Genomic DNA, 13,956 nt, shown 5'->3' with positions numbered 1-13,956 from the left:
GATGTTGTCTCCTCCCCTGTACCACACACCTTATATATCACTTCCTACGTGGACAACTTGCACTAGCCTGGTTACTTTCTCTGTCCACAGGATGGCTGTGTCGGCCCTTTGGAGAATGTCTGCATTTCATTCAACAATATGAGCACAGCTGCATTCTAAATTCTCAGAGCAATGTCATGCTGGGGGTCCACTCCTCTCTAGCCATGTGGTAATGTTGGGTGCCAAAGTCTTACTCAGGGCTGTGGGAAAGGGTAGAAATTTGAAGACACCATGAACTCATTTAAACTGTTGCCTTTTGCCCTCCCAGGGAGGACTGTTCCACATCTCTAACCCACTTCTAAAGACCATTCACCTCCCATTTCCCCCCATCTTATTGGAAGGGTTCTTTTCGTCCCTTAACAGGTTTGGGCTTATAGATTAAGGGTTAAGTTTAGAGTTACATTTAAGTGCAAGATAACCCATGGCAAGGCTGAATATGATGGGTTTCCTTTTAAGTCTCCTGGTTAATAGCCTTGGCCATGTGAGTTAATAGCCTTGGCCACTTACCATAATCACAATTCTGACTGTCCAGGAGGTCTTAGAACCTTAAAGAAGTGACAGTTCTATGAAAGAGCCATGGTTGGTAAGCAGGGGAGAGAGCTAAGAGCTGCGATTCTTTCCCTTCAGGTTTGCCCAGGACTTGCAGTGGAATCTCTTTGAGCACCACTTCTCCAAGGCTCGCCAATTGGTGAAAAGAACCAATGCCTCACTGTTTGGTTCACATGGCTTTGTCCGATTCCTAGAGTGCCATTTGGTAATGTTACAGAAAATGCCAGAGGGTATCTTCATGCATACTCCCTCAGAGACTCACCACCAAACCCTCAAGGTACCTGTCTCCATTATCCTTTAACTAACACCTAAGTTATGGTACTTTTTCTGCCACCTGCATCTCTCCATTACTCTTCTTGCTGCCTGTGTCTCTTTTTCCTCCTTGAACCCTTTTTTTCCCTCCACCTAGAAAGTCTTTCCACCTATCTCATGTATCCTCCTAGATATTCTTGCATGTAAGTCAGGACTGGATTCCTTAACTTTCTGGATTTGCACAGCTACTACCCAATACCATTAACACTTAGCCCTTCTCAGTGGACCACTGTAGCTCAGTCTATAACACATCTCCCTACATCCCTGCCTTCTGAGTCTAAAATATTCCAGTTCTTCTGTATCTCAAAACAGACTTTCTGGGCCTACGTTACCCACAATAACTCTTTTCTGCTCCCCCAGCCCTGAGTGAGTATGCTGAGTGGGGACTGCTGTAAGTTCTGATGGAGTGGAATGGAGGAAAGAAATACTAATACCTGAGCTAATGGACCTCCCTTTCCTTTCAGTACTTTAAGGAGTTCTTCTCTCGATGTGTGACCTGCCCTGTCTATCACCGATGGGTCTCTGAGCTTAAAGCCTCTGTAATGAGATATGGAAAGAGAGAGTCCATGTCCTTGACCAACCTCACCAGACCTTTTGACTCCTGCTTGACCAAGATTTGGATAAAGGGAGAATTCCTGGAGGAAAATAACTCCTTTGAAGGAAATTTAGAAATACAGAGTAAGCATTCCTTCCTGGAACCCTTGTCTGAGAGATGTAAAGAACAGTCTCAGATTCTTACTCACAAGCAGTCAAAGACTGCATCTCCAAATAAGAAGGGACATGCAGATATTAGGATTAGTCCTTGCTTCAGAGGTAACTGTCATTCTCTCACAGTGCTGAACCCAGCCTAGATGCAAACCCCTTATATTGTTCAACAGTGTAAGAGGCTCAGCCCTTTGTTTCAGCATCTGTAACCCATATGCATAGGAGGTTCCTCCTTGGTCCCAGCTTAAACAGATAGATTGTTTCCTTGGAGTAGCTGGATGGTCACTAAGGGAGAGAGAAGGCCTTAGAAATCCCAATGTAATGTCTGTGAAGGTAAATGATAAGATATGGGCAAGAAAAAAAGAGGAAAGAACATAGTTTCTTGCTCTAGGACCCAGCAAATCTCCTCCTTTGCCAGGCCATGAGTTAAATTTGTAATTGCTGAGGAAATTCTTTGTATTACTCTTGATGTTCCTATTTTCAGGAATTGTCAGGGCGGCTGATGTCAAGGAGAATAAAGGTGATGAAGAAATTCAAGAATGTGTATGTTAACCAGCCACCTTTATCACATGTAACACAAAGATATGCCCCCAAGTCTCCTTTTTAAGATACTGTATAGTATACATATTAAATATGCTAGACTTTTACGGTTACCGCTGTCTGTATCTTGGTCAAAATAAAAGCCTATGTTTATGAAGCCTGAAACTGAGACTTTCTTAACTCTTCACAGTCACTAATGCAGCTGTGGCAGAAATTAGCACCAGAGCTAGACCAGAGGCCAGGGAGGCTTTGAGATGAACTGATTCCGTTAATACAAAATAACCTTTTCAAGTTTCTACCATGTTGTAGCATTCCTTTTTATAGCTCAATAACATTCCTTTGTACGTGTGGAGGTAACCTCCACACGGACAGAACCTGAATGTGAGTGGCACGGCGGAATTAAGAAAATTCACACAGGAGTATAGGAAAGCATGGGGTCAGGGGACTCAAGACCAAGTCAGTCAAGAGCCTCGAGCTCTGATTCCCATGGCATATGTATTGAGAAAGATCAAAAGCATTCTAGCAGAGACCAAATTATAAAACAAAATAATGAAAAACACAAGGCATGAGACTTCAGAAGAGCCAAAACAGAACGCCTTGTGTATATTATCACTACTAGGGAGGCTAGCTAAGCTTCAACCCGGAGCTGGCACCACTGGGCTACGTGACTGCCTTCTCTCAGTCGGTTTTCCTTTGAGATTGATTCTGTTTTCAGAACATGTTTACAGTCACTCAGCCGTCATGTGCCCTCCGCAGGTTTTTCCAAGTTACTGTCCTCTGCGTCCTCTCTGGTTTCCCACATCTCCCCCTTTTTGTTTATCGGCCACGTATCTGAGCCTCACAGCACACGCAGCTAGTCGTTGTTGTTGCTTTCAGCTTTGTCGGAGGAGACGTCGCCAGACTAGGCAAAGACAGAAAATCATTAAGATTAATATCCCAATTATCGCCAAAGCAGAGCCCCCAAATATGTGCCAATGGGGCATAAAGTTCAATTTATCCAATTTATTAGCAATATTGTCCAGATAATTTGATCCTGCTAGTAATTCCAATTTTTTGTCAAAAGTGTCAAGGATTTCTTTATGCAATAATGTTAATTCATAAGTCATATTTCCTTGATTTAATAAATGTTGACGTACTTTGTTCCGATTAAATTTTGAAGAATTATAAGGATAGGGAGTAATACAAAATTGAGTAATATTCCAATCACAATGAAGATGTAACTGTTTCTGAAGACTGGAAACTTCATCTCCTATCATAACTGTGGCTTGTTGTAAATCAGCCACTTCAGAAGCTAGTTTATTGTCAGTTTGATTCTGAGCAGACCAAAGCAGCTCAGAGTCAACATGCCATTGCTGCACAAACTCCGTAGTTTGAATAGTCTGATGTAGGGCTATACCTGCAGTTGCTGCCATAGCAGTTACTGCAATTAAACCTATTATGACAGTAATTAAGGTTCCAATGAAACGTTTGGTTCTCTTTAGTATTTTTTTAATTATCTCCTGCAACAAGTAGAGATTAGGAGATTCTTGCCAAGGCCGTTTCATTTGAACTGGCAGCCAAATTCCTGGGCGAGCTTTAAGTATATAAATTGATTCAGCACTACAGTTAAATAATATGCTAGAATTTAAGCAAGTATAAAAAGTACAGTTAACACAATTTAGCAATAATTCATAAGTATCAAAGTTAGTATGTCCTTTCATTAGTAGGTAAGGGAATTTTACACAAGCTTGTATGTAATGTGTTTCATTAATAGTAAAGGAGAGCGCAGTATCATTATTAACCAAATTTCTAGCATGATTTCCTTTCCAAGCACGTATTTTATGAAGGGAGGCCATTAATTTCCAAATTTGATTATGAACTGGACCATGAGTAAGATATGGACTCAGAGGAGTCATCCCTGATCCATGCCAGTATATAATATCTCCAGACACCTCAGTTGAGATAACAGTACCATGCTTATATTTTTTCCATCTTAAATTATACGGGGAATCGCGGCATCGAGCTGAACACTTAGGGCTCCAATCGATGACATTTCCTTGGGAAATATTAAGAAGCACTCGACCTTCATTTCCCCTACATTTCTCCCAACTGATCCAATTTGAAATAGATGATAGCATTTTTTTGCTGACAAATGGGTATGTCTGGAGGCATGGTGTTGCTAATGATCCTGGTATCTTTAAAGCTAAAACTTGCCAATAAAAATAACTGAATAGGATTAGTACTGTTAGTCTTAACGGCAGATAGCCAGCCTTGATATTCCACTTGAAGATAGTGATCCTCATGTCCAAAACAAATAGGAATATTATCTGCTCCTACAGTATAACTAGAAATAGTGTAGCCCTCCTCATTTGACACCATAGATCCCGTAGGATCATATGGCCCAGGAAGCCAGTTTGAATCATGAATATAAACAAAAGGCTCTCCGTCATACCAAGTAATTAGTTTGTTTAGTGGAGGATGTGGAACATAAGCCCAGTTAGAGAAATTACTTTCACAATGTATTATTCCCACCGTAGTGTTAATGAGAGCAAGCATAGCTAGAAACGTGTTAGCCGGCATCTTTGGCATGCACAATCCCTCCAGTATCTTGTCAGCTTCACACGTGGTCTTCTTTATTGCTCCCCACGTCATGGGAAGGGTTTTCTGAGTTGTGTTGGTGACAGTTATTGAAGGCCGTATATTCAGCTTTGCCATTCTTTCCTCTAGTGGTGGATCTGTGTTGAATCTCACCCTCTTCTGGGTTTCAGTCATTTTGCAGGGAGCCACGATATTTCTCCGCTTTCTGCGGAGACACAAGCGAAACCTCTACCCCATGATTTAACCCAACCCCTTTTCCATATGTCTGTACTTATATCTCGCCACCAAATTGGCTGCACGAGAGGAGATTCAGGTATTTCATTTTCCCAATGTTTTTCTATTGCTGATTTATTCTCTTCAGCCCCAAAACTTAAATGGTTAAGTGTAAACAAAGCTTATTCAAGCAATCTTTAGGTGTTATAGGAAACCCATCTCCCCCTTTTTGTTTATCCAACATTTGTTTTAATGTTAAGTGAGCTCTTTCAACAATTGCCTGGCCTGTTGGATTATATGGAATGTCAGTAGAATGTGATATATGCCATTCATCACAAAATTTTTTGAATAAATTAGAGGTATAAGCAGGACCATTATGTTTTTATTTGTTGCGGAAGGCCCATAACCATAAAACAGGCTAGTAAATGAGAACAAACATGAGATGTTTTTTCACCAGATAAAGCAGAGGCCATAATAAAATGAGAATAGGTATCAATAGTAACATGCACGTATCCCAGACGACCAAAGGAAGGGATACGAGTAACATCCATTTGCCATAATTGGTTTGGGGCTTGCCCTCTGGGGTTAGCACCGCTAGGCCAAGAGGGAACACTGATGATTTGACAGGACGGGCAATGATTTCTAATCATCTGACTCTGGCCACGGGAAATTCCAAAGCGTTCTTTAAGGCCTCTGGCATTAACATGAGCCACTTGATGAAATTCTGTTGCTTCTTTAAGTTGAACATTAGCAATAAGTAACTGATCAATATTATAATTACCTTGGGATAATGGTCCAGGCAGATTTGAATGAGCTCGCATATGAGTAATGAACAATGGGAAAGTTTGTTGTCGAAGAGTCTCCTGTAATTGAGTTAATAATTGAAAGATAGAAGAGGAATTAAGTTCAGCAGTTTCAATGGTTTGTACTGTATAAACAACATATTGTGAATCAGAAACTATATTAAGAGAGTCAAGAAAATCTGTCAATAATGATATTACTGCCATTAATTCAGCCTTTTGCACAGCTGTTTGAAAAGTGTCCCATACTTTAGTGAAAGGTCCTGAATATCCTGCTTTGCCATTATTGCTTCCATCAGTAAAAAAAGTAGGGGCTTCTATAATAGGATTTTTGGCAACAATATGAGGTAAAATCCAATTAGTGACTTTCAAAAACTAAAATAATTTGCTATGGGGAAAATGATTATCAAGAATATTTACATAATCCGAGAGCCCAATTTGCCATTCAATATTAGTTTGCAAAGTTTTGTTAATTTGAGTGTTTGTTAAAGGAACTACAATAACCTGTGGTTCTTGGCCAGCTAACTGCTGGAGACGAATTCTTCCTTTATGAGTTAATTGTCCCATTTTGTCCAGATAATGCTGTAGCTGTTTATTAACCTTGTTAGGGAGGAAGATCCACTCAATAATGGCCTCTTCCTGAATTAATATACCTGTTGGAGAATGTAAAGAAGGAAAAATCAAAAGCTGAAAAGGTTTATTTAAATCAACGCATTCAAGCTGAGCTTGATGAATGCGCTGTTGTATCCATTCCAATTCCCTTTTTGCAGCGGGAGTGAGTTTTCTGGGACTGTGTGATGCAGGATCACCTCTCAGAATATCAAAAGGATTAGAAAAAGCATAAGTTGGAATTCCCAATGTTGGACCTAGCCAATTAACATCTCCTAACGATTTCTGAAAATCATTTAAAGTATTGAGAGAATCAACATGAATTTGAACTTTTTGTGGAGTTATATTACGATTTATAACAGCTCCCAAATAGTGAAATGGAGATTCGGTCTGAATTTTGTCTTTAGCTATTTCCAAACCATATTTTAACAGCTCTTGCTGAGCTGCCGCAAAAAGAAGAGTCAATTCTTCCTTGGTGGGAGTTGCAAATAATAAATCACCCATATAATGACTTATATAAGCATTAGGAAACTGCCCCCTTAGCAGCTGCAGTGGCTGATTAACACAATGTTGGCAAAGAGCAGGACTGTTTAACATTCCTTTGGGCAGTACTTTCCACTGATGTCCTTCTGCAGGTTTGTGGTTGTTAACTGAAGGAATAGTAAAGGCAAATTTAATACAGTCCTGTAAGTAAGGGGCTAGTAAAAAAGCAATCCTTCAAATCAATAATAATCAGAAACCAGTCCTTAGGAATCATAGCAGGAGAAGGAAGCCCTGGTTGTAGCGATCCCATTGGTTGAATTACAGCATTAATTTTTCTCAAATCCATTAACATTCTCCATTTTCCTGATTTTTTCTTTATTACAAAACTGGAGAATTTCAAGGGCTGGTGGAAGGTTCAATATGACCTGCCTGAAGTTCTTGAACTAATTGTTTAAGTGCGTCCAGTTTTTCTACAGTAAACGGCCATTGCTCCTTGCTGAGACGCTTCATCCAGCCACCAAGTTTTAAATTGTAAAAATTCTGCTGATGTTAAACAAGGACGGGCTCGTTGGTCCCAGTCCCATGGTATGAGTCTTTCTGCTTGAGATAAACTCGCACTAGCCCCATAGTGTAAGGGGAGCTAGTCCCATAAGCCATACATGCCTGTTTTAATTCTTTTCATGTCTTAAAAGGAATAGGGGCATGATCAAATCGATAAGCCCCTTGAGGGAATTCCTGATTAGGGGGTACTTGAGAAACAGTCACCGGAAAAGCATAAAGGTATAAGTAAGCCTCTAAATCTCCCTCTAATTGGGCTTGATGAATTCCTTTCTGTATTCCTGAACCCTTAAGTGGCGAGACAATAGAACTTTTAGAGGGGTCATTCAAATCCAAAAATAGACCATTGTTCCAAACCGGGGCTGTAGCACCCTCTAAATTACCATTTCCTTTCTTGGTCCTTTTCTTATTAATTTGTGTTCCATAATTTAGAGCTGGCATTGCTAATAAAGGACTCTCTTTCATCCTTTTCATTTGCATAAATAGTTTGTTCTTCACCTTCTATGACAGGGTCAGGGGTGAGGAGATTAATTTCTCTGGCCCTATCTTCTTCTTCCTCCTCTGAATCTGAGCCAGATGGAGACTGTAATGGTTGCAAGGCTAAAGAAATAAGATTAGAGAGACCAAACGGAAAGAGGAATATGCTCTCCACTCCTGTAAGCTCTCTTAAGTTCCCGTACTACCTGTTTCCATTGTTTTATTTGTAAAGTACCATCTGCTGGAAACCAATAACAGTGCTGTCTAACTAGAGAAAATAGCTCTTCAAAGCTCCTCCTTTTCACTTTTATTCCGGAGCCTTGTAACAGAGTCCATAATAACTGCACATAGTTATCATCAACATGAGTAGAAGATTGCTGAGCCATAAGGTAACCCTGACGAAAATCCCCAAAAAGAGAACTTACCTCTCTTTCTTCTGGCAAGTCCCTATGCTTTTTGGGTTCCACCGGTCTTTTATCTTTAACTAGTCGCTCAGGCAACTCCTTTCACTTCATGTCCCTGTTCAGGTGCCAATTGTGGAGGTAACCTCCATACGAACGAACCTGAATGTGAGTGGCACGGCGGAATTAAGAAAATTCACACAAGAGTATAGGAAAGCATGGGGTCAGGGGACTCAAGACCAAGTCAGTCAAGAGCCTCGAGCTCTGATTCCCATGGCATATGTATTGAGAAAGATCAAAAGCATTCTAGCAGAGACCAAATTATAAAACAAAATAATGAAAAACACAAGGCATGAGACTTCAGAAGAGCCAAAACAGAACGCCTTGTGTATATTATCACTACTAGGGAGGCTAGCTAAGCTTCAACCCGGAGCTGGCACCACTGGGCTACGTGACTGCCTTCTCTCAGTCAGTTTTCCTTTGAGATTGGTTCTGTTTTCAGAACATGTTTACAGTCACTCAGCCGTCACGTGCCCTCCGCAGGTTTTTCCAAGTTACTGTCCTCTGCGTCCTCTCTGGTTTCCCACATGTATGGATATGCCACATTTTGTTTATCCGTTCATGAGCTAATGGATATTTGGATTGTTTCCACTTTTTGGTTATTGTAAATAATATTACTATAAACATTTGTGTACAGGTTTTTGTATGAACATATGTTTTCAGTTCTCGTCGGTATATATCTAGGAATGTAATTGTTGGGTCTTACAGAAACTCTCTGTTTAGCTCTTCTTTAAGGAACTGTCAAATTGTTCTCCAAAGTTGCTCTATCATTTACATTCCCACCAGCAATGTGTAAGGGTTCCAGTTTCTCACATGTTCACAAACAAGTGTTATTTGTTTTTTTGATTATAGCCATTCTAGTGATTGTGAAGTGGTATCTCATTGTGGTGTTGATTTGCATTTCCTTAATGACTAATGATGTTGATTATTTTTTATGAGCTTATTGGCCACTTGTACATCTTCTTAGAGAAATGTCTGTTCAAATCCTCTGCCTATTTGTTATTGGAATATTTGCCTGTTTATTGTTGAGCTTGAAGAGTTTCTTATCTGTGCTGGATACTAGATCCTTATCAGGTATGATTTACAGAAATTTTCTCTCATTCTGTAAATTGTCTTTTCACATTCATAATGGTACGCTTTACAGCACAAATGTGTTTTGTTTTGATGAAGTCCAATTTATCTGTTTTGTTTTTGTTTTTTGGTTGCTTGTGCTTTGGTGTCATATCTTAGAAACCATTGCCAATTATCTTAGGCCACAGAGATTTTTTTTTTTTTCTTCTAAGAGTTGAGTTAATTTTTGCATATAGTGAAAGGTAAGTTCCTAAGTGCATTCTTTTGCTTATGGATATACACTTTCTCCGCACCACTTATGAAAAAGACTAGTGTTTTCCCCATTTAAATGACTCAACACTCTTGTTGATGTATGGTTTTATTAGATGTAAGGGTGTATTTCTGAACTCTCAATTCTATTCCATTGGCCTATGTCGTTGCAGAAAAAACCGATCCCACGAGAAACCAAGCACAACACTCGGAGAGTTGGAGAACTCAGGTTTATGGAGCTGGTGGACCCAGACGAGCTAACGCTCCAAAATTCTGGGGCCCCGTTTCAGGGGAGTCTTCTCCTTATATAGGTTAAAACATACAGCTATAATTGGTACAAACTGATTGGCTACAAATTGCTATAGGTCACAGGCAGTTACAGAGCAAGGCAGTTGCCATGGGTTACACACATGGTAGAGGGTCCTAACAGGAACTTGTAGGAGCCGGACATTCCATTCCTATCAGGACTAAGGTCACAATTTGCATTCTCATATTGGTTGCAGGTTGAAGTTAATGGTCACTTAACAAGTCTATGTGCAAAGGGTCTCAAACAAAGGTGTGGGGTGGGTGCCTGAGAGCGAGACATCCTTCCCTTATCTGATCACTCTTAGTAATTCATTTTACTGTTTAACTGAGAGTGGTGAGCAGGCCTTTGCAAGATAGAGGACAGTAAGCAATTATAAGAATGGATGTTTCAATTTCCTCATCAATGTGTCTATCCTTATGCCAGTACACGCAGTCCAGATTATTGCAGCTTTGTAGTAAGTTTTAAATTCAGGAAGTATGAGTCTTCCAACTTTATTATTCTTTTCCAAGATTGTTTTGACTATTCTGGATCTCTTGCATTTCCATATGAGTTTTAGATCAGCTTGTCAGTTTCCACAAAAAGGACAGCTGTAATTCTGATAGAGATTATGTTGAATCTGTAAATCCATTTGCAGAGAATTGCTCTCTTAGCAATATTAAGTTTTCTGATCCATGAAAGTGGCATATCTTTTCCATATATTTAGGTCTTCTTTAATTTCTTTCAGTGATGTTTTGTAGTTTTTAATGCACAAGTCCTACATCTCTTTGGTTAAATTTATGCGTAAATAATTGTATTATTCTTGGTACTATTATAAATGGAATTGTTTTCTTAATTTCATTTTGGGTTGTTCTTTGCTAGGGTATAGAAATAAAACTGATTTTTGCGTATTGGTTTTGTATCCTGGAACTTTGCTGAACTCATTTGTTAGCTCTAAGTTTTTTTTGGTGTGGGTGAATTCCTTAGCATTTTCTGTATACAAGATCATGTCATCTGCAGACAGATAATTTTACTTCTTCCTTTCCAATCTGGATGCCTTTTATTTCTTTTTCTTGCCTAATTGCACTTGCTAAAGCCTATAGTACAATGTTGAATAAAAGTGACAAGAGTGGACATCCTTGTTCTCAACTGTAGGGGAAAAGTTTTTAGTTTTTCATCTCTAAGTATGATGTTAGCTGTGAATTTTTTATAGGTGCTCTTTATCAGATTGACAAAATCCCTTACTATTCCTAGTTTGTTGAGTTTTTTTATCATGATAGCGTGTTGGGTTTTGTCAAATGCTTTTTCTGTCACCTGCTGAAGTGATCACGTGGTTTTGGGGGGAGGTGGGGAGGTGGTTCCTATTAATATGGTATATCATATTGGTTTTCAAATGTAGAACCAACCTTGCATTCCTAGAATAAATCTTGCGTTGTCATGGTGTATAATCCTTTCTATTTGTTCCTAGGTCCTATTTGCCTGTGTTTCACTGAAGATTTTTGCATCTACATTCGTAAGGAATGTTGGTCTGTAGTTTTCTTGTGATCTCTTTGTCTGGTTTTTGTATCAGAGTAAAACTGGCCTTATAGAATGAGTTGGGAAGTATTCTTTCCTCCTCTGTTTTTTGGAAGAGTTTGTGAAGGATTGGTTTTAAATTTTTTCAGTGTTTGGTAGAACTCACCAGTGAAGCCATCTAGGCATGGGCTTCTCTTTGTGGGAAGTTTTTTGATTATTAGTTAAACCTCTTTATTTGATATGGGTTTCTTCAGATTTTCTATTTCTTCTTAAGTCAGTTTCAGTAGTTTGTGTCTTTCTAGGAATTTGTCCATTTCATCTAAGTTATCTAATTTGTTGGTATATGATTGTTCATAATATTTCTTATAATCCTTTTTATTTCATAAGGTCAGTAGTTCTCCTTCCACTTTCATTCCTGATTTAGTAATTTGAGTCTTCTTCTTCTTTTTGTTTCTTGTCCAGTCTAGCTAAGGGTTGTCAATTGATCAGGTCAAAGAACAATTTCTTGGTTTTGTTGATTGTTTTCCATTGTTTTTCTATTCTCTACTTCATTTATTTCTGCTCTAATTTTCATTATTTCCTTCCTTCTACTTGCTTTGAGTTTGTTTGCTCTTTTGTTTCTAATTTCTTCAGGTGGAAAGTTAGGTTATTAATTTGAGAGCTTTCTTCTTTTTTTATTTTTAATATAGGTGTTTACAATAAAAATTTCCCTCTAAGCACTGATTTTGCTGAATCACTTAAGTTGTGGCCTGTTGTGTAGTTATATTCGTTCATTTCAAAGTATTTCTAATTTCTCTTATGATTTCTTCTTTTTCCTATTTGTTATTTAGGAGTGAGTTAATTTCCACCTGTTCGCAAGTTTCCAAAATTTGCTTTTGTTGTTGATTTCTAATTTCATACCATTATGGTCAGAAAACATACTATGTATGATTTCAATCCTTTTAAATTTATTTAGACATGATTATGGTCAAATATATGGTCTGTCCTAGAGACTGTTGCATGTATACTTGAGAATAATGTGTATTCTGCTGTTGTTGGGTAGAGTGTTCTATAGATATCTGTGAGGTCTGGTTGGTTTATAGTGTTATTCATGTCTACTCTTTCCTTGCTGATCTCCCACCTATTTGCTCTATCAGTTTTGGAAGTAGAATATTGAAGTCTATACCCATTACTGTTTATTTCTCCCTTCAGTTCTATCAGTTTTTGCTTCATGTATTTTGAAACTCTGTTGTTAGGTACCCATGTATTTATAATTGTTATATCTTCTTAATGGGTCAATTCTTTTATCGTTATCCTGTGACCGTATTCTATTAAGTATTTGTTTTCTAATTGATTTGTAAGGGTTAGGGAAATGAGCCATCTGCCTTGTATGTATGCCTTACAAAATTTTTCCTCATTTTATGTCTTGACTTTTGTTTATGATGTTTTTGTCATAGAGGGAAAAGTATCAGTCTTTTCTTAATTTATTTTAATGTGGTAAGTTTTAATGTACCTATGAATTCTTTCATGGCTCCTAAGTTTTGTGTAATATTGGGTTGGCCAAAAAGTTTGCTTGGTTTTAAGTAAAAATAAAAGACACATTTTCATTTTCACCAAGAATTTTATTGAACAACGTATTCACTAACCGAATGAACTTTCTTTTTTTTTTTTTAATTTTATTTATCCGAATGAACTTTCTGACCAACCCAATACTTTAGAGACTGTTTTCCTCTAAGATTATTTTAACTATTCCCCAATAGCCTTTCAAGTATTTTTTAAAATAAATTTTACCAAAATATAATTTATATGCAATAAAGTATACCTATTTGAATGATGGGTTTTGACAAATGTATACACCCACGTAACCACCACCACAAACATGACACAGAACATTCAACCCCAAAAGTTCTTTCAGGCCCCTTTACAGTCATTCCCACTCCACCACCACTACCAGCACAAAATAATCTTTTTTTTTTTTTCTTTATGTTTATATCTGTGATTATTTCCCCACTGTCTTTTACTTCATCCATCTTCTTGAGTAAGTTAGCTAACACTTTGTTGTTTCATTTTACTTCAAAGAATAAGCTCTTTTATTTGTGTGTTAGTTATGTCATTTTTCTCCTTTAAAATTAACTAGCTTTTGAGTAATATGCTTAATTCTTGTTAAGGGTGTGAATTTTCCTCTGAGAACTTCTTTAACTGAATTCCAAAGGTTCTGATATGAAGCAATCATTTCACCATGTCACCTGCATTTTCTTTGCTTTGTTTTTGTGTTTCTTATAATGAACTTTAGTGTAGTATTTTCATCTTATAAGTTACTTTTATAACTATGACTCTGGTTGGTATTCATAGACTTCCTGTCATGAGCATCCATGAGCAGTGATGGAAGTAATATATTTCCCCTTCCTCCTTCCCTCTTCTCTACCAGCCAATTGATTATCTTAGTATTTTCCTTTGTATTGTTAAATACACTTCTACTTCTGTCACCTTCTAAAAAGTTCAAACTATATTCAGACCAGGGTAAGTTTCTTCCAGA

General features: G+C 38.1%; 1 protein-coding gene and 1 long non-coding RNA gene across 10 annotated transcripts in view; one reads left to right on the top strand and one right to left on the bottom strand.

Annotated features, from left to right (window-relative positions):
• The window catches only part of LOC130831409 (adenylate cyclase type 10-like), a 44,867-nt gene extending 42,569 nt beyond the window's left edge, over positions 1 to 2,298 (top strand). For 7 of the 9 annotated variants that reach the window (XM_057699514.1, XM_057699516.1, XM_057699513.1 and 4 more), the window contains 4 exons: positions 91 to 208; positions 667 to 865; positions 1,365 to 1,578; positions 2,090 to 2,298. In XM_057699514.1, coding sequence (XP_057555497.1) covers positions 91 to 208; positions 667 to 865; positions 1,365 to 1,578; positions 2,090 to 2,157 — 599 coding nt within the window. In that variant the 3' untranslated portion in view covers positions 2,158 to 2,298. Of the gene's footprint in view, positions 1 to 90; positions 209 to 666; positions 866 to 1,364; positions 1,579 to 2,089 lie in introns of those variants that run through there. The other 2 variants (XM_057699519.1, XR_009048049.1) reach the window with 2 other exon arrangements.
• Positions 2,299 to 2,639: 341 nt separating this feature from the next.
• On the bottom strand, positions 2,640 to 8,613 carry LOC130832063 (uncharacterized). Its single transcript, XR_009048176.1, has 4 exons — positions 8,288 to 8,613; positions 5,717 to 5,798; positions 4,657 to 4,927; positions 2,640 to 3,046 (listed from the first exon to the last, which is right to left on the bottom strand). It is a non-coding gene; the product is annotated as an uncharacterized LOC130832063 (long non-coding RNA).
• Positions 8,614 to 13,956: the final 5,343 nt, after the last annotated feature.

This window comes from Hippopotamus amphibius, chromosome 11 (assembly GCF_030028045.1).
Source record: "Hippopotamus amphibius kiboko isolate mHipAmp2 chromosome 11, mHipAmp2.hap2, whole genome shotgun sequence".
NCBI lineage: Eukaryota > Metazoa > Chordata > Mammalia > Artiodactyla > Hippopotamidae > Hippopotamus > Hippopotamus amphibius.
This window is presented reverse-complemented; position numbering and strand designations above follow the sequence as displayed.